At 36.2% G+C, this 19,938-nt stretch overlaps 2 protein-coding genes across 5 annotated transcripts in view; one reads left to right on the top strand and one right to left on the bottom strand.

Annotated features, from left to right (window-relative positions):
* wdfy4 (WDFY family member 4) overlaps positions 1 to 12,928 on the bottom strand; it is a 44,674-nt gene extending 31,746 nt beyond the window's left edge. For 3 of the 4 annotated variants that reach the window (XM_052573082.1, XM_052573083.1, XM_052573084.1), the window contains exons 1-17: positions 12,761 to 12,928; positions 11,733 to 11,978; positions 10,338 to 10,449; positions 9,876 to 9,982; positions 9,374 to 9,526; positions 8,937 to 9,126; positions 8,257 to 8,446; positions 6,977 to 7,137; positions 4,942 to 5,403; positions 4,741 to 4,842; positions 4,231 to 4,421; positions 1,974 to 2,563; positions 1,642 to 1,732; positions 1,013 to 1,227; positions 819 to 901; positions 461 to 680; positions 54 to 130 (exon numbers count right to left, since the gene is read on the bottom strand). In XM_052573082.1, the coding sequence (XP_052429042.1) occupies positions 54 to 130; positions 461 to 680; positions 819 to 901; positions 1,013 to 1,227; positions 1,642 to 1,732; positions 1,974 to 2,563; positions 4,231 to 4,421; positions 4,741 to 4,842; positions 4,942 to 5,403; positions 6,977 to 7,137; positions 8,257 to 8,446; positions 8,937 to 9,126; positions 9,374 to 9,526; positions 9,876 to 9,982; positions 10,338 to 10,449; positions 11,733 to 11,978; positions 12,761 to 12,781 (3,211 nt within the window). In that variant the 5' untranslated portion in view covers positions 12,782 to 12,928. Of the gene's footprint in view, positions 1 to 53; positions 131 to 460; positions 681 to 818; positions 902 to 1,012; positions 1,228 to 1,641; positions 1,733 to 1,973; positions 2,564 to 4,230; positions 4,422 to 4,740; positions 4,843 to 4,941; positions 5,404 to 5,943; positions 6,944 to 6,976; positions 7,138 to 8,256; positions 8,447 to 8,936; positions 9,127 to 9,373; positions 9,527 to 9,875; positions 9,983 to 10,337; positions 10,450 to 11,732; positions 11,979 to 12,760 lie in introns of those variants that run through there. The other variant, XM_052573085.1, reaches the window with a different exon arrangement.
* A 1,299-nt stretch (positions 12,929 to 14,227) lies between these two features.
* si:ch211-223a10.1 (uncharacterized) lies at positions 14,228 to 19,919 on the top strand. Its single transcript, XM_052572429.1, has 10 exons — positions 14,228 to 14,621; positions 15,770 to 15,905; positions 16,037 to 16,147; positions 16,266 to 16,398; positions 17,160 to 17,338; positions 17,589 to 17,662; positions 17,745 to 17,907; positions 18,011 to 18,093; positions 18,182 to 18,372; positions 18,677 to 19,919. The coding sequence occupies exons 1-10, from the start codon at positions 14,510 to 14,512 to the stop codon at positions 19,133 to 19,135; spliced, it is 1,641 nt and encodes a 546-aa protein (XP_052428389.1). The 5' UTR covers positions 14,228 to 14,509; the 3' UTR covers positions 19,136 to 19,919.
* Positions 19,920 to 19,938: the final 19 nt, after the last annotated feature.

Here is a 19,938-nt window from a genome sequence, read left to right as displayed (position 1 = left end):
ATTTGTATCTCAGATTATTTTAGGCAACAATGTAATTGTACAGATTTTCTTACCAGAGCCCAAGCCTCCTGTAGAGATGAAATCTGCACTGACACCTTTTACTGTGGCAAGAGATGGCAGAAACAGACATCTGCGGAGACAAAATTGTTAGTGGTCATTTAGCATAATAACTAAAACTTAAGTAATATATCAGCAACTCTACTTACAGTCTCATCTTACATTTGGCAATGAAATGGTAAATTTAACCTCTAAAATGTAAAAGTACCTAAAATAGTGGTTCTCACCTATTGCCCAACATAATATTCAAAGAACATTTATATTAACAGTAACTTAGAGTGCCAATATAAAGCATGAATTAACCACAATCATTTTTGCCCCCGGATGACAACCACTGCTTTAAAAGACACAAACCTGTATTGTACTAAAACCGATTGTTTTCTGAGGGAGTTGAAACACATACCCATAGCCACTGTCTGTCATGTCAAACTCCACAAAGGAAGGGGAAATGGAGACTTTTTGTGCCAGAAAGCACCGTGGCGATGTGATAGAGACAAGACTTATGATTCTATGAAGAGGAACTACCGTCCCACTGTCTGAAGATGATTTCAGTAAACTGAAACTTCTTTTCGTTGTCTTTATTAAGGTTTTTCTTTTATCCTCTTCAGAGTCTTTTGTCTGGTCTGCAACAGATAACAGAAAATTATGAAAATCTAAACACTCTCTTCAAACAAAAGATGTAACTATATGATTTTTTTTTTCTCCCATGAAACAGGAAGTAATCCAAAAAGGAAGTCTGTGAGGATTCGGAGGAACTGTACTTGAGTTGCTGGCCTCTTCACATGAGACAGAAAGAAGATTTTCTCCACTGCACATCAGAGGATCCCCAAGACATAGAAACTGCCTAAGATAAAACGCACTTTTGTAATGGCACACAAATATGTAAACCTACATTCATCATATCATATATTCAACATTTGTCATGAGGCATGCATTGGCATCTGCTTACGCTGACCTGAGGCACTTGTGATCCATGGACTGAGATGCGAGTTTCTCTAGGATCCGGACTGTGGGCAGATGTAGTGAATGGGTATTGTCGATGAGGATGTGTTTGCAGTGAGTCAGCAATGTGGACAGCAGTCCAAACTCACACATGATCTGCCTGTTTCTTTCTGACTTCACCAGAGTCTGCACGTGATGAGCCACAGCCAGCTGTAGCTCTTCAGACAACTAAAGGAAAGAAAGTCTGCAATTATTGTAGTATATGCTCAGGTTTTGGGTCAGTAAAAAAAAAATAATACCTTTTTTCAGCAAGTGATCAAAACTAACAGTAAAGACATTAATAATGGTATAAAGTATTTCATCAATGTTGTTCTTTTGAACTTTATATTTATTAAAGAATCCTGAAAACAGTTTTTAACACCAATAGTAATAAGAAATGTTTCTTATGCACCAAATTAGCATATAAGAATTATTTCTGAAGGATTATGTGACACTGACTGGACTGGCATTTTTTTTTTTTTTTTCAGCATTTTGTGGACACTTCTATGCTGTTTACTTGTTCATTTAATCCTATTGCCTCTTAATTATCACACCAAATAGAAATTATGTAGAAGATATGAACATGTTTGTGGTTTTACTTACACTAGGGTCACTGGGACAGTAAATACTAGGCAGAAGAATCATGATCAGCTTAACAGCTCCAGGATGAAGAATGGGGAGGTCATAGTAAGTCCTGAATAAGCAATGACATGTTTACCAATCATAGACAGACAGAAAAAGCAAAGCAGAAGCTGTCCCAGTAATGATTTATGGACTTGTCAGGTATAGACATCTGTATCAAAAAACTACCATGCAGTGCAGTTTAGCTATTTTTGGAATTATTTATATGTAATTGTCCAGACAAAAATAAACTAAACAAAAACAGACAGCAAACTAATTTCTATAAATTTATACAATTGATTGAGAGCACCTACCTCCCAGAATCTGTCGACTCAAATGAGACACTTGCGGCCCTAGTGTAATTTAACGCCTCATCCTCATTGGATGGCTCCCCTGTCCTCTGACTCTCACCAGCCTCATTATTATCCTGCAGTTGTGTGCATGGATCTGCAGCCAAGCTAATGCCCGTAGCAAATTGCTCCAGGAATCCCAGCAGTTTAACACAGTCTCCTAAAGGTGGTGGCAGCTGGGGTTCTGGCCTCTCCGCCGCCTCCACAAACTGTTGGAAAGTCCTGCAGTCTGAGCTTTCTTTGTCTGTTTCCACAGGGACCCCTCTCTGGAAACAGCCCACCTGCAGCAGGGCATCACCCAGCTTCTCGCAGACTCCGGTCGTGTGGAAAAAGTGGGCGTTGACAGGGTGCACGTGCACAGCAAGGGCGAGGGTGTGTAGGATGAGGAGCAGCAGCTCAACAAGGCTGTGGCGGCTCAAAGAGGCCCACGGTCCCATCGGTGCCTCCATTAGAGATCCTTCCATGTCCACGACTATGGAGAGCAGGCCAGTAAAGCCTCCAGAAGTGCGGAAGGCGTTCCAACTGTTCGGGTTTTCCAGAACTTTCATGATAGACTGTCCAAAGGCAAGGTACAAGGGATTATTACAAGCACACTTCCAGGGTTTAAGTCTCTTATGATTACGAAGGCTGTATTTATTAGATCAAAAATATGGTAAAAATTGTGAAATATTATTACAATTTAAAACAATTTTAAATGGAAAATAGAATGTTTTTTTTTTTTTTTTTTTTTGCAAAGGCAATGCTGAATTTTCAGCAGCCATTTCTACAGTTTTCAGTGTCACATGATCCGTAGAAATAATTTCTAATATGCTAATTTACAGCTTAAGTATAATTTCTTTTTATTATCAATGTTTAAAACAGTTGTGCTGCTTAATACTCTTGTTGAAACCATGATACTATTTAAGGATACTTTAATGAATGTAAATTTCAAAAGAACAACATTTATTTAAAATAAAAACCATTTGCAACATTATACATGTCTTAAGTGTTACTTTGATCAATTTAATACTTTAAATTAAATTAAAAAGATTTCTACAGTTTTCAGTGTCACATGATCTGTAGAAATAATTTCTAATATGCTAATTTACAGCTTAAGTATAATTTCTTTTTATTATCAATGTTTAAAACAGTTGTGCTGCTTAATACTCTTGTTGAAACCATGATACTATTTAAGGATACTTTAATGAATGTAAATTTCAAAAGAACAACATTTATTTAAAATAAAAACCATTTGCAACATTATACATGTCTTAAGTGTTACTTTGATCAATTTAATACTTTAAATTAAATTAAAAAGAATGCCTTATTGACCTCAATTGAACAGTAGTGTACTTCAAATGTCAATGCTTTTCAATCAGCAATTTCACTGGAATTAGTTTTTACTATGCCTACAATACCCAGGATGTGTTCAGAATATCTGTTTCGGATACAATGCATCACTACGAAAAGGGAAACGGGAGAGGTCTCCTGTATCGAAGAGCCTAGCACAAAATGGATTAACCCTTATTCAATCTACCATGCTAATACATCAAAGAGCTAATGTGTCATAAAATGAAGCCCAAACCTAATTAGGACCAATAGAAGTAATCAGAATGGCTTTGACACATTTCACAGGGTGGTCGGGGTGAATCCAATTGTCATCAGCCTTAACCCAGTTATACTTTAATGGTCTGCAGGTTAGTATTCCTGCACTTGAATCTAAAAAATGGACATGTACAGTAACTGAATAACATAGTTATGCATAATTGGATTCCTCTCACATTCTCTGATCTGATATTCCTCATAATTTTGTGTGTGTCGCACCACAAGGCTGCGAGCTTAATCAAATGAAGCTTGAGTTAACAGCTAACAGTATATTAGCAAATCAATCTGAATTTGGCTATAATGGAATCAGGCTCCCAAAAGCTGATATAATAAATTCACCGGCTCATTGTGCTTTAACCATGTTATAATTTGTTAGAATTAGGAATGGAAGCTGAATTTACAGACAGGTACATGATACCTGAGCCCAGTTTAGTTTTAGTAGGAGTTCTCTCAGTTATAATCCAATCATGCTTTGGAATAAACTGTGACTTGTATTTCAACATGTTTACAAGCGTAAGAAATCAGGAAAAACTATGAGGTCGTAAATACTGTATGTATGGAAAACCAACCTTTCAGAAGGCATATGTGATTAAGTATCTGGGTTAGCGAAAACTGAAAAACAGCATGAAATAAATACCTGTAAGAGATCTTGTTTGAGTCTGATCTCGCTCTCAGTGGAGGAGCAGAGGGCTCCAATGGTGGTGCTCATGTATTCCTCGGGATTGACCTCCGAAAGCTGCTCCAGGATGCACAGAGCAGGACGGCGGAACTGCTCAACATCCAGAAAGATCTTCACATAGGGAATCATTCCTAAGTCCCTGATAAACACTATTAAATCAAAGAGACTGATCAGATACAATATCATGACTTTTGGGTTTCAGACTCCTTACCTCAAATTATATATTTTTAATTTATTATAAATTAATTTATATAAAAACTAAATAATCTATATTAATTGAATAGTAATTAACTATATTTTATTTTAATTATTGCCTGCACACACTGCAAACATTTGTCACAGTACATTTTTACAAAGAACTGACAAATAACACATTCAATTAAATATAAAAAAAAAACATAAAAAAAAAATACTACACTTTTTTTTTAAGTGTAAAATATTGTTTTGAAGAAAATTACTTCAACTAACCAGTGTTTCTGACTGACTGGAAGGCCAGGGCTGCAACCACATTTAAGATGTTGGTGGTCAACTTTGTCTTATAGCTATCAGACTTCTCCTCAACTTCATTCACTGTCAATAAATAGGATCTCAAATCAGGATCAGGCATCTGCATTTCAAATGGTCTTGTTTTTGTAATTCAAAGTACAGAGAACACCAAAAAAGACTTACCAGCAACACCTGTCTTTCTGATTATCTTTGCCCTTCGTTTAAGCTCAAACAACAGTTGTTCCTTCAGTCCTCCATCACTCAGGACTTCAGACAGTAGTCCACTGTGCATGATGAGCCTGTAGAAGCAGTCCAGAGCTGCAACGTTGAAGGCCTCCGAACAACCCTGCTTCAATACAGCTTGGACCTTTCTGATTGTCTTGTGTGGGATGTAGGAGAGTTGGAGGATGACAGTCTCAAGCAGTTCGAAGAAAATGAGGTGAACAGGTGGCGGTTTCTGCCACACACACTCTGCCAGCTGAGCCAGAGACTGCAGAGACCACTCCAGCAGGAAGAAGTTAGCCTTTTCCCAAGACCAGATCATCTGGATGGTGCGCAGGATTTGGCTGCAGATCACCGTGTTGCCTGACCGCAAGAAGGAGGACTGGATGATTTTGAAGGCTGTGAGGTTCTTCACTGGCGAATCTGAAGATAGAAAGACAGTCAGGCATATAGAAAGTAAGGTAAAAAAGAGACAACTAATTAAGCTTTTATTCACAGATATTCTAGTAAAAAAAAACAGAATGTACAGTGAATAATGTGAATACAATTAGAAAACAATTACATTTATATTATAGGTATATTTTGTAAGATATTTGCAGTAAAATATCCAAAAATGACTAGGCTAGTTTTATATATTTTGTCCAGCTGATTACTAACAATATCTCTAATGTTTTCAACTACTTGTGAATCATGAGAAAATTCCCATTCTAAACAGTGACACGGGGCAGTGCAGTCGCCTGTCAATGACATTAGTTTCGCTTTGTTACCGCCTTTACTGACGTAGAAACCACATGACAACAGTGTTGCGGACAAATGTGGAAATAGCTTCGCGACAAACTTCAACTAGAAAGAGATGCCAATATCGCTTGTGTTTTACTCGACGGTGAGTTGTTTTGACTCGTATCTTTACAAAAAACCGTATGCTATTGTAACTATCAACAAGATTAATATTATGGAGCATACATGCCAAACGCAGGGCATTGCATCTCTAGACCCGCGCGAGGACGCGTCTGATCCATAGCCTGATCACGTCTTTGCATTGACTTTGTATGTAGGGGTTAAATCCATGATTTATCTTTCCTGCTGATTGATGGCCGTCAGCGGTTGGGTAGAAGACACAAATCCCACCATTCCACACTCCTTCTTAGCGTCATCAAACCACGCAATTGTTATTGTTTTGGTAGTGCGCCCTCTAGTGGCAGGTCATAAAACCTGTACCTTTAAATAAGCAAATAAAATATTTTGTACAGCAAAAATAAAATAAAATAAAAAGCAGCTCCAAAACTGATATTAATAAATACTGATTTGAGATATAATTAACATGACTGACCCAAAATAACTTTGCAGTATGTTTGAGTAGCAAAACCTTATATTCATTGACTTTATGTATACTATACAGTAAATACACAATTTGTAGTTTATATTTATAAGAATTTGTAATGCCATTCCTAAAAGTATATAGTGAGACAGCAGCATTATTGATGCCATTATATTCATCAATTAGCTCAAGCAAATGAGAAACTCTGCATCAAGTATCACACTTATATATCACACTTATGCTTGTCTGAAAGTGTGTGAAATTGAATGCATTAAAGAAGTTACACCACATTTAGAACTATATCAACAAATGCATCAACATATGAAAAAGACTGATTCGCTCTTTGGAAAAAGGTGATCTGATGTTTATGGCAAATAAATATAGCTGCAGAGGGTAATAAGATTGAATTTCAACCATAATTAAAATCACATCGAAGCCAAATGAAATAAAGGTTAAAAAAGGGGCTGTTTTTCTCTCTCTCAGAAGTGAGGTGCTCTGATGGTGATGAATGGAGAATTGCTGTATGGATGAGGAGAATGGATGCAGGCTGGCTTAACTGGGTTAGTGAGGAGAGCTACACTTCATCATCCTGGACATAATTGCCTTTTCTGTTTTGTAACCATGAGGTGGTGGAGCAGAGATGCAGAGTGGCACTCACTGTCTGTCATGGCGGCTTACCGTTAGTCAGAGTGGGGTCGAACCTGAAGCCTGGTGGTTGGGGGTTGTTCACACATATGGTGACCTTTAGCTCAGCCTTGCCAAAAAGTGTGAATGATGCAATGAGGCCTAGAAGGTCTTGAATGGCTAGTAAGTGCTTCTCTGTCACTTCCTCTTCACAGCTGCAGAAGAGCAAAAATATGTAAATATGTCCTTCCTAAGTAAACACAGTATAAATGAACCACTGTTTAAATGTTTAGGGTCTGTACAATTTTTTTGAAAAAAGAAAAAAAACTATTACTTTTATTTAACAAGGACCTATTAAACTGATCAAAAGTGATAGTAAATAGATTAACAATGTAAATTCAATTTAAAATAAATATCACTCTTTTGAACATTCTTTTTAATAAAATAAAAAAGTATAATAATAAAATAACTGTTTCCACAAATTCATTAAGCAGCACAACATGAAAATAATTAGAAATGCATCAATCAGCATATCAGCATGGTTTCTGTAGGATCATGTGATACTGAAGACTAAAGTAACGGCCAAAAAAATCAGCTTTGCCATCACAGAAATATATATATTTTTTATAATATATGAAAATATACAATTTATTTTAAATGGAAATAATATTTAATAATATTTACTGTATTTTTGATCAAATAAATGCAGTCTTGGAGAGCATAAGAGACTTCTTTTCAAAACGTTTTAGCGCCCTCAACATTTTGAATAACAATGGCCTCATTCACTAAGCACTCTTGCTTACAGTATGTGCGCAGCAGAACAGTTTTTAACATGAAAATTTCTGGTGGATATAAGTATGAACAAAATAATGTTTTCACACAGATTTCATGAACAAATAAGAGCGTATGCATGCTTTATTGAATAAGACCCATTGTTCAGTGAGCTCAGTTTTGTCCTGCAGTGACCCTTGCTGTGAGGAAACGCAGACACAGTGAGTTAGAGAGATCTGGCATGATCAGTAATGTGATTGAGCTCAATTTACTGCTGATCTCATTACGAGCTCTTTAATTATTTAATTCTGCAGCATTCGAAAAGAAACTTGCAGGAGGAGGGAGCTGAGACTGAGAGAAAGAAAGAGAGTAACAGAAAGGAATGGAAAGTACCTAAGAATGAAGTAAGCAAATGCTTTTTCTGAAGGTGGTGGTCCACCTACATGTACTTGTTAATGCATCAAAGACATTAAGTCTTCAGTTGTGTGCCTTTCACATCTGCAAAAATCTTTGACAGTCCCCTATTATATTAAAGACCCCCCTCCCCAAAATCATGAATTTACCGTAACAAGATGGTCTGAAAGATGTCATAGCCGTCATTGTTCTCAAATTCTTCAAAAAGAGCAGGGCTGACGGCATAAGAGTCCTTCACAAAGCTGAAAACACTCACGGCCACTTCAGACAGAACATGACCAGGGACGTTCTCGCTGATCTTATGCATGTTCTGGATGCAGATCTTCATGCAGTTACTAGCTAAAGAAAACAAAACACCAAAATAAGTGTAAATAGTAATACACATCATCAACAATTCAGGAACTAAGTTTTCCTAAGTTAGCCTGCAGATTTGTTCTTCCTCTCAGTGGCTTCAAGACAAGATGTCCCCAGTCAAACTTTCTGACTGGGTTTTCTAACTGAGGCCCTGCCTAGAATTAATGAAGATCTCCAGTAAATAAAACAAACGTTATGTAATCAGAGGACTGAGACAACAAGGTAATTCAAATAAGCATCATGTGAAAGTAAATCACAATCACTGTCATCTGACAATGTGCTTACAGTATATATTTATCTAAAATATAAGAATTTAGTTGTTGACAAAATTAGATTTTACCTATAGTGCACCAATGTACTTGTTCAATAAACTAATTCTGAATCTTTTTAAACTATCTGTTATGAACAATACTAAGATCTGATAAGAATGCTCTCATAAGATGCATTTATTTGGCTTGTCTGTGTAGTTGCTGACCTTGCAGTGCAGGTACAGTGTTGTGAGCTTGTGCAGCAGACACTGCTCTGAGCACTCGAGACGCCTGCTGTCTCCATGAGGGGCTGCACTGATCCCACAGTAAGGTGAGAGAGATGATCACGCTTGAAAGCTCCTGGGTCTCCAGCAGAACCTCCACGAAACACACATGCCTGCACAGCTGCAAGATCACCTGTGCAGAGGTGAAGGTTTGAAGAGACAGATTTTTCTTAGTTTGACACCAGTGCATTAAATATTTTAGATATGCATGCAAACTTTGGTCATACACTGTAAAAACTAAATCATTTTTTGCAAGTTTGCTTCTGAAACTGGAAGTGCTAATGGGGAAACCTTTAGATGGTTACACCAAGTTGTGCATTCTTGGTGTAACTGATTCATAATATAAAACATGTCAAATACACATGTAAACATGTAAAAACCTGAGTAAGAGTGTCCTGAAAAGAGCATTTGACTTCCTCTTCGACATCATTGCGAGAGACAAAGCTCTCTTTTCTGGGAGGCAAAGCAACAAACAGGTACAGACACTTGACTAACGACACCGGAAGACCTATCTTGATCATAACGCCAACTTCCTGTTAAAGAACACAAAAACTTCCCGTCAAAACATGACTAAACAGGATTTTTCTCTGTCAAACAGAGGAATGCTTTCAATGACAGATGTACTGTAGGACATCTAGAACACTGAATTTTGTAACAAAACCATAGAAGGAAAAAATTAATTTTCTAGGAGAAATTCATTATTACTTGTAACCTTTTATACTGAATGGAATCATTTTTACTCAGCCATCATGAGTAAATAATCATAAGCAACAGACCTTCTTTAACTACATTTTTAAAATGTGTAGTTATTACTAAAAGAATAGCAATATAATTATGGAGCTGACTGCATAAAGATAATATAGGTTTAATAGTAAAACTTACAGAGTCTCTGTTGGACAAAAGAGATATTGATTTGAGCAGAAGCCATCCTTGGTTGCTTCTGACCTCTGACCTCTGAAAAAACTGCTCCAATTCATATCGGGCCTCCTCTATTTCGAACAAAGACAAAAGCAACAGACAGCACAATTAAAACCATTTGATCTTAGATCAGAACACAACAGTTAAGAAAGGTTTTCGGTTCCTTCAACACCAGCAACATCCATTTTGAATAATCATTTAACTAAACACCATAATAAGAAATGAACAGAAATGCATCACACGAGTAATAGCAAGATGGTCAACATTATCATGCAACTTATTTCGCTGCATGTTTGTGAAATAAAGAAGTGAGCAACTTCCCTTCAAACACCAAAAGAACATGTCAGTTTGATTTGTTGTTTGGCCTTTAGTGACCTCCCCAGTGCGACTGCCAACTGCACCTTTGCAAATGTTATTTTTGGATACCTGCAGGCTTTTCTGCCACTCTCTGCTGTATGTGACAGGCAAGAGCTTCTCCAACCTGCAGCGCCAAGCCCTGGAGGTCCAGATCATCAAGGACACTGCTGCTCTCTGAGACCTTATAAAGAGTAAGTGGAATAATTAATAACACAATAAATTAGGTTTGATATGTTTATGACATGTTTCTTTCTCACAAAGGCTATCATGATTATAGTAAACGGATAGCACAATCAGCACTTATCACAAGGAAGAAACAAAAACCTCTAACCAGAGGCGAACTTCCAACATGAAATATTTTCATAGCTACACAAGTTTCATTTCCCTAAGCTGTGTAAATATTTCAACACTCCCAGCATCAATCCCTACTTTTGTGTGCCTTTCCAAGCAGATGTGGTGCCTTATTCCTTACTCCTATGGTTGCTTAAATCCCAGTAAGAATCCATTGTAGTGTAAATCAAAGAGTCACATGTGTGTAAACCCCCACACGTGCACACACTAAGCCTGTGAGCATGATTGCATTTCAGTAGGTCATGTGTGTTTGTCAATACAGCAGCAAACTAGACAAACTGACATGTAGTGACGGATCACTTCTGGAATTTAAACAGGAAATGCAAGATTTTAGTTTAATCTGTGTCAGTGTGATCCAATCTGCTTCGGTCAAAGGAACAAATAATTCATCCAGTCACTCATAAGTAGCTAATATAATGTAAACTTTAAGATATTACGACATTATATGACCAAAATACATTATAAATCAAATGTTTAAACACCCTAACATATATATATATATATATATGTATACACACTAACATTCAATGTTTCAGGGTAGTAACTTTTTAAATATGAAATATTCTATTTCAATTAAATATTGTTCTTTCTGTTCATCAAAGAATACAGTATCATTTCAATACTGAAATTTTTTTTTCACAGTTTCCACAAAAATATTAAACAGTGTGATTATTTTCAACTTTGATAATAATAATAAATGTTTCTTGAGCAACATATCAGCATTTTAGAATGATTTCTGAAGGATCATATGACACTGAAGAAAAACTGTAATTTTGCCACCATAGGAATAAACTATTAAATGTTAAAATGTATTACTACTGAAATATTATTTTACTGTTTTTACTGTATTATATACAGAATGGTTTAATTTAAAAAAAGCACTGGGATTTTAAAAACATTTTCATCTTACCAGCCCCCATATTTGACCAGTAGTGTGTGTATATGTATGTGTGTGTGTGTGTGTGTGTGTGTGTGTGTGTTTGTGTGTGTTTGTATAATAGATGTATATATATTTGTAAACTAAATACATGCTGCATAAATATAAACTGCCAATGGATGTTTGAACAACTGAATAATCAGATTTCCTCCACTCCTCTTACTGATTTTCTGTACCTGGATGAACAGAAGCAGAAGTTGGGTGAGCTGTTGGTTTCTTTGCTCTGGTGTCTGTTGGCTCATAGTACCCAGCTGAGATAGTTGATCTTTCAGAAGAAGCACTTGATCCTCATGTGCTTTTAGGACCCCATTTGTGTCACTTTGGATTTGTGTAGTTTTCACTTCTATGCTCTCTGAACTCTCTCCTGATGCACTAAATTCCCCATTGTCCTTATTGATTTTGTCCATTTCTCCAACTGGCTCCTTAAAAAAAATAATAATAATAATATATATATATAAAATGGTATAATTTTAGGTAAAACACCTGAGACTTAATTGCTGAGATTAAACATAAAACAGTAGCAGCAAAGGAATGTACAGTATACTGTACTTTATATATAAACATTGAAACTGAAGCATCTGTCAATAAACTTTCACTAAAAGGCAAATCTGCAACTGCCTTCTTTCTGTTACCAAAAGACAGCAGTAAGTTGGAGGGTTTTCCTGTAACTTACAATCAGCTGTTCACGTGTTAATGGGATCTTGTGATGTCAAGACATGAGCCTGTTTTGCTACAAAGGACAATTCACATTCCTATAGAGATGACATGTTTGCACTGCACATTCCCACCAGTTTATTCACTCAACAGCTAAATACAGCACATGAATGTAATCTCATTACTTTATTCAAAGCTTTGACTGTGGTAAATATTCTTAATGCTCCACAATAGTTGACCTTTCTATTGCTGAAATGTTTAAACCTGATACAAACAAATTAGTTAGAGGGCAAACAAATCATGCCTTTCAAACTATCTAACTAAAATCCTTCAAACTTCCTTGTTTATTTTTATCTTTAGCATACTGTCCTCCTGGAAGTGGAGTCTCCAAGCAACAGAAATGCTTTGAATACACTTAAATGGAAAATACAAATGAATTATGACAGCACGCAACCTCATAACAACAGCTGTCAAAATGAGTCGGTTGAGTCATTTCAAACCCATATGAACCCCAGGCATAAGTTTAGTCGGTCTGTAACTCCACACATACCTGCTGTTTGGTGGGTGGCATCTCAAGTCTTTTCTTAGGCTTGTGTACGTAGACGTTTGGCTGGACAGTAGGTTTTCCTCTGGCTTCCCATGTCGCAGCACTCAGTGAGTGGCCGGCTGAGACATGCCTCCTAATCTGGTTGACTAAACTTTGCACAGTATGATACTCTGACATCAGCTGCCCCTGGTCATGTGCCTGACTTCCTAGTGAAAAAAGGAGAAGGAGGACTTGCGTTGTATGTCTCTCTCTGTGTGTGTGTGTGTGTGTGTGTGTGTGTGTGTGTTTCAACAATTCAATAAACAAAGTAAGATCAAGTGAAGAAGATTTCATTGACGCAAGACGTCTGATTTGAGTTATATTTTTCAAAAATGGAGATTAAAAATTGACCAATCAAAAACGAGTTTGAGGGAACGTAAATAGTGTCTATGCCTTGTGATGTTTAAAGTGAATTGTAATTTCCCTTCAGGTAATGCCTTGAAAATACGTAAAATGTTGAGCAACAGTGACATCATGTGTAAATTTAAGATTGCACAAAAATATTGCACTAGACTAGACATGGAAACTGTTAAAAATAGAAAGAACATTTCTAAAATAAGAACAATAAAAATCACCTAATGACTAAACGAAGTAATAGATTAAACACTCGTACGATATTTAACTGATAGACTCGTATGTTTAGATCATTTTCACATTTCACATTTCACATTTCACAAACTTATGTGAACTTAACATCACTAATTTCACATTTACATTTTTTATATTCGAGTTCTTGACTAGTTTAGTTAGGAATAAACACAATTAAAATAAATAAATGAACCCAAATACACACTTGCAGTACAGACCGTCAGACAAAAAAAGTATCTTGTGTCCCTTATTTTGAGCGCATGACTTTCTTAAATTATTAAACTTTTGTCAGTATAAACAGTCAGTTTATATTCTCAAACCTCAACTTTGTGCATAATGGAACTCAATGTTCTACTATTTAGAGTATATTTTGATTTGATTTAAAGTATATTATTCATTTGTACTTTGAAACTATGACGCTAAAAACACGTTTTGACAACCTAGAAAAGAGCAGACAGAATGGGAAAATTTGTTAGAATTTAACGGGGCTTAGCGCATGATGGAAGTTGATTATAATAGGCCAGGAAACATGAGTCATATTATTTATTACAATTATTATTTTATTTTTATTAGAATAGTTTAGTTTCAGTTTCGTTATATAGGTGTACAATTTTACCAAGACGCCTAAAGCAGAATCAGTGTCTATGTCATGTGGTATCTGTGACGTTTCCCTGCGCTGGTGTACCTGAACCAATCACTGTCGTTTACGATTGCATAATAAGGAAACAATTAAAACATCTCTTTCTCTCTCTCTCTCTCTCTCTCTCTCTCTCTCTCTCTCTCAAGATTTTATATGTATACAATATAAGTTACCAGTCTTTGAATTTAAATCTTTTGGATATTTCAGATGATTATCTTTTATTAGATTGTCTGAGATTTTGGGCCACCGAGCCTATCGTTCATCGGTTGATCCACCAGAGGGCGGAGTTTCCCTTCAATCAATACCTCGTATTTACGCTTTATCAGAATCGCTGCCTCCCTGTTTGATAATCTAACGGGAGGATATTAATGTGTACGTAGACTTTTCCGTTGCACTGATCAATTAATATATCCTTTATAATGAATTTCGTACAGTTAGTCAAGAGTTTCTTCAGCCTACAGAAGGCGTAAATACACGGTGGCAGAATGCTGCAGGCTTCAGGAAGTAACGATAGTATTTTCGAATCGATTCAACGAGGGGATATCGATCGAGTTTCCCATTTATTGCAGGAGGATCGAGGTGTTTTGAAACAAAAAGGTCAGTCTTTTGTTTTAAAGGGCGCTGTTTTTTATCCACAGTGACAGATGATGACAGAGATTGTACTGATCCTACGTTAACAGTTCACTTTAACCTTCCTGATCCTATTCAGGTCAATGGAGCGTCGAGTAAAAGCAGGGTTTTTTTCCATTCTTTCACCCATCTATCGTTCGCTTTATTGTCTATTTATGGCCACGCGATAAAAGAAAATGCCTAGATGTGCGATACATTTTAATGCAATGTTTCAATAGCCATGCTTCTTCCGATCTGTTTCCGATACCTGTTACACTTTGTAAAATGTTCTACCCCTCGACAAATTTACCTTGATAACCATTTAACGTTAGTACTTTAAATATATATATATATATATATATATATATATATATATATATATATATATATATATATATATATATATATATATACACACACACACACACACACACACACACACACAGTTATTGTTAGTAAAACGAAATTGTCAACACGGTCATTAAACAAACAAAGGACATTCGATAAAATTACATATACAATGAAAGCTGCAGTAACTGCTAAATTATGATGAATAAATAGAGAAATGTTGATTAAAAGGGAATGAGCCGTCTGAGCTCTATGAAAATCAATGTTAGTTGTGATTTAAGTATGTAGTGCAAGCTATTTGTTTAGATTTATTTCTCATGTAACTTATTTACACAGCTGGAAACAGGATGAAAATAAAGAGCTTGGCTAATTGTTCAGCAAGAGAATTTAGTTATTACACCTCTATGTCAACACATTTTGAAGTCTTTGAAATGTTTATAACATGTTTATAATTACATAATATTGATTTCTACAATGTGACTGGCTAGAATGTTGTAAAAGTCAAACCAAATAATACAGCAAAACATGTTATGTCCTGGATGATTTGTCATTATGGAACTGGTTTTGTTTTCTTAAATGGCCTATTATAAAGACAAAAAAAAATGAAGAAGTATTGTATAATATATATTAATAGAACTATTTATTCATATACAAATTAAATTGACTTAACTATAAACTTTTATAGCTGATCTGTTATATTCATGTTAATTGTCGACTCATGCTTTTGGCTAGTCAAAAACTTTTCATAGTGCCATGATATTTGTGTACATTTTGTCTGATTTCCGCAGGATGGGGAGGTTTCACAGCCCTTCACTTTGCCGCTCTTCATGGAAACCGGCCAATGGCTGAGCTTCTGCTGAACAGCGGTGCTGACCCAAACATTGCCTGTGATGCAGGACAAACCCCTTTTCACTTTGCTTGCAGGTAAAAGAGACCTCATCTATCTTATGTTTGTGAATTTAATTAAAACATCCATCATAAACTTTGCTTCCCCTGAAAGATCCTTATACCAGTGTCCTATGAAGAGGGCTTACTTTACTGTGTTATTCTAACAGAAATGGCAATATTTATATCATGCACAAAATGATGCAGCACGGTGCAGACTTACACACAGTAGATGAGCAAGGGAAAACGTGTCTTCATCATGCAGTGGGTGGTGGAAGCGTGTAAGTAACTGGGCCTATTACATTAGAATTATAAGAATTGTAGTTTTGTTTTGGTGTGTACTGCATACTCAAATATACTTCTTCTTTATGTTCTTCTCTCTTTCTTCTTCTTTCTCAGTATTGCCACGCAGTACCTGTGGGAGACTGGAATGTTCCGTTTCACAGATGCCGATAACTTTAAGGTCACTCCGCTGCATTTAGCAGCTTCCACAGGCAATACTGACGTAGTCCGCTATCTCCTTAAAGCTAATGTAAGCACCCTTACTTTACAGCATTGCTTGTCTTACAACTGGAATACATGGACACCAAAACACTGATAGGAAAATGCAGAATGCCTGAAAATTGCTATAAATTGCTCCTATTAGTGTGGAAATTCATTGCATTTCTTTCATTTTTTACTTTCAGAACCAGGTTTTACACTTCTACTATTCCTAGTGGGAGAACCAAAACAATGCCATTAATTAGTTAAAATTCTGCTTTTTCTAAGATTTAAATTTTCCTTAAAGGAATAGTTCACCCAAAAATGAGAATTTATTTACAATGTACCCGCACTCTAAGGCTGCATCTCATTTCGGAGGCTGCTTCTTCCGGAGGCGCATTTGAAGGCTGCATACATCATTGAGGATGTTTTATTTAAGAAAAGTAACTATAATAAAATACTGTTATTCCTTGTGAGGTTTAAAATACTATAATTTATTTTATACTTCGCAATTCAACGGTTACTTTTCTTAAATTAGACTTCCCCGATGACGTATGCAGCCTTCAAATGCGTCCTCCAGAGGACGCAGCCTTCTAAATGAGACACAGCTTAAGTGTTGCATCCCAGAGACTTGGAATAATAGGCTTTGCTGCGTCATTGTCTTAAATTAATATATGGTTTAAAGCTAATCTTTAACTTTCAGAAACACAGTTTGTTTATATGTATTTAATAAAATTATAGATTATTAAGCCCTTGCATGCCTTTTGCTGAATTTCTCGTTTTTAGCCTCTTCTGCTTTTAATCTTTAACCAGAGATGCACGCCAGAGGCAGTTGACCACCAGGGGGCGACAGCACTTCATGTGGCTGCAGAGAAAGGCATGATTGAGGTGTGCTGGCTACTGTTGAAGAGTGCCGGACTCCACATTTTACACATGAAAAACCACACTGGCCTCTCACCTCTAGACCTCTGTAATCAAGGGAATACATTTAGGTCTGTTGAGAACCAATGCAAATGTAAAGATTTTTTTGGAAATTAATTGAATTACAAATAATTAAATTAAAATCAATTTGCACTGCAGTTAATGTTCAGTTTTAAGTAGGGCACATTTTAAAAAAAACTGACAGTTCATGCAGTATTTTATTTTTTGTTTGTTGTGATTATTGTTACTTTGATATTAACAGAGTTTTAAATTGTTAACAGAATTAGATTATCTACTTTCTTTCCTCTAATATTTATGTAGACATCAGCAGCTCTCCAGGATTTTGATGCATTTCAGTCAAGAACCAAAAGATCGGATTCCTAAGGAATCATATGGTATCACTGTTTCTTTTCCTTTGTTGGTTTGTTGTATAATGATGTTGATCAGCTGTAACTCATGAAATGTTCTGTTCTGCAGTGATGTACTTCTGGATGCTGCTGTTGCCGTCTCTCTCCGGGGCTGCTGTTCTCATTATAGCTGCAGCTCTTGGTGAATATGGGGCTATCTTTTCTGCAGTGCTTTTCCCCTGCATGGCAAAAGTTATTCTTTCTCAATATCATAGACTGAACAGCTTTCAAAGGTTAGAGAGGGTTGTAATTTGAAATTGCATTGCTTATCACTGCTAATATAAAGGATGATGATTGCATAATGAACTTTTTAATCTTTTTCATTTGGACTTACAGGTTACCAAACCCTGTTTACCTGGGAACACTGACTGCAGGCCTAATTCATTCCATAGCTTGCTTTCTCTATAAAATTGTACCTAATATCCTTTGCAGATAGCTTATGTCATCAACCTCTTTCAAAAGTTGAAATCTTTTGGATGTCTTGTCAATTATTCCTTGACCGCTCACGTTTTTGGCCAGCTTATACCCTCCTAAATTTTTCACTTGTCCATTTTTGTGTGCTCGCTGGACTTTTTTGGAAAGTTTTAAACCAGAACCCAGGACAACTCAAAGAAGCTGACACTGATTCCCAGTTTTCCAGCATAGGAGACTTAATAGAAGCTGGAAAGAGCCCGGACAGATTCTGTATTTACTGTGAGGTGAGATCTTATTTGACAAGCACTGTATCTGAACCTTTTTTTTATTTACTTGATCAAAATAGTTTACCTGAGAGGGTTGGAACTATTTTGAAATGGATCTTACTCTGTTTGCTGACATATTTTGAGATGAAGTTCATTTATTTACAGTATTAAATATGTTTTCCTTATAGGACTGAATGGTTGAACCAACCATGTTGGATGGTTAAATACCCATGTACAAAAATTACATAAATATATTTAAATGTATTATTATTGTTGTCACCAAAATACAAATTTCAAAACTGCACAAGCTGTTTTCTTTCAGCTGATCCAAGTGGACAACTGTAAACACTGCCGTTTATGTGACATGTGCATCCAAGACTACGACCACCACTGCCTCTTCCTCAATCAATGTGTGGGACGGGACAACCACCGCATCTTCATCCTCTTCATCATGTCCATGGTAATGGCTCACCTCATCTTCATCTTCTGTGCGGTGTACTACCTCTACCTGAAACTCTCAGGTTTGCAGCTGTCTGACTGGAGCTCAGTGGCAGGAAGAGAAACCTGGGTCCTCCTGCTGACTCTGCTCAACTTCCTCTCTCTGACCTGGGTGGGATGGTTGCTAGTTGAGCAGCTTCAAGCCATTTCTATGGGAACCACCACTTACTTTAGACGGTACAACCTCAAAGGGCCTTCTAAAAGGCAACAGTTGGGCGCAATCCTCTCTTTTCTGCTTCAAGGGAAAAGAAGACCGAAGCGCAGTCAGTCTTTTCACATATAGAGACTTTGAAATAACAAAGCAACATCACAGTTTAGTTTCTTGTTTTTGTTTATAAAGGCTTGAATATGTAACTTTTGTCCAGCTGTTGCTTTGAATAACAGTCTGAAGGAGCTGGGACTAGTTGCTAAAAGTCAAAGCCAGTTTACCAGCAGATTTTGGACAGTCAATGTTACATCTTTCACAAAAAGATGCAGAGTGCATGATGGGCACAGATTCATATTTTCTAGCTTCATCTTACCCATTCGAAGGATGTCAAGATTGATTAATATTTTGAGCTGATCTTAGACCAAATGTTGTTTTCATTTCTCATGCATCTTGCCATGAGGTGCATTCTTCTGTTACAGTTTATGTTCGAAACGATGTGACAGTCGATTAGTGTATAATGTTATTATTTATATTATTATTATATATAATATTATATTTTATGTAACCATTTACAATGTCAGCAAGTGTATAATGCATCATATGTTAAAAACTCTTAAGAGTCTAAAAATTGTGTAGTATATTTCCAGCCTTAATTACAGGGCATATTTCCTTAATTTAAGATTGTTAAATTGTGACTCCCATAGTTTGTAAAACTAGATTATAAATCTTCATAACAGTGCTTTACCTGAACAGAGGTCACTTCTGTTTTGTCTTGCCATAACTGTATCTTTATTGTAAATTTGTTATGTAGTTTTATAGGAAACATTTTAAGTACTGTAAATGTCTTTCACTATAAATCTATACATTTTGATCTCTCATTTAATATTTTGAAGTAAAAAAAAAAGTCTTTCACAGTGAATCAGTGCATCATCTTCATT

Source organism: Carassius gibelio, chromosome B13, assembly GCF_023724105.1.
Source record: "Carassius gibelio isolate Cgi1373 ecotype wild population from Czech Republic chromosome B13, carGib1.2-hapl.c, whole genome shotgun sequence".
NCBI lineage: Eukaryota > Metazoa > Chordata > Actinopteri > Cypriniformes > Cyprinidae > Carassius > Carassius gibelio.
This window is presented reverse-complemented; position numbering and strand designations above follow the sequence as displayed.

Coding starts and splice junctions, on each gene's coding strand:
- si:ch211-223a10.1 (XM_052572429.1), top strand. CDS start 14,510: ATGCTGCAGGCTTCAGGAAGTAACGATAGTATTTTCGAATCGATTCAA. Junction 16,148..16,265: donor GCAGTGGGTGGTGGAAGCGT/GTAAGTAACTGG, acceptor CTTCTTTCTCAG/TATTGCCACGCAGTACCTGT. Junction 17,663..17,744: donor GATTCCTAAGGAATCATATG/GTATCACTGTTT, acceptor TCTGTTCTGCAG/TGATGTACTTCTGGATGCTG.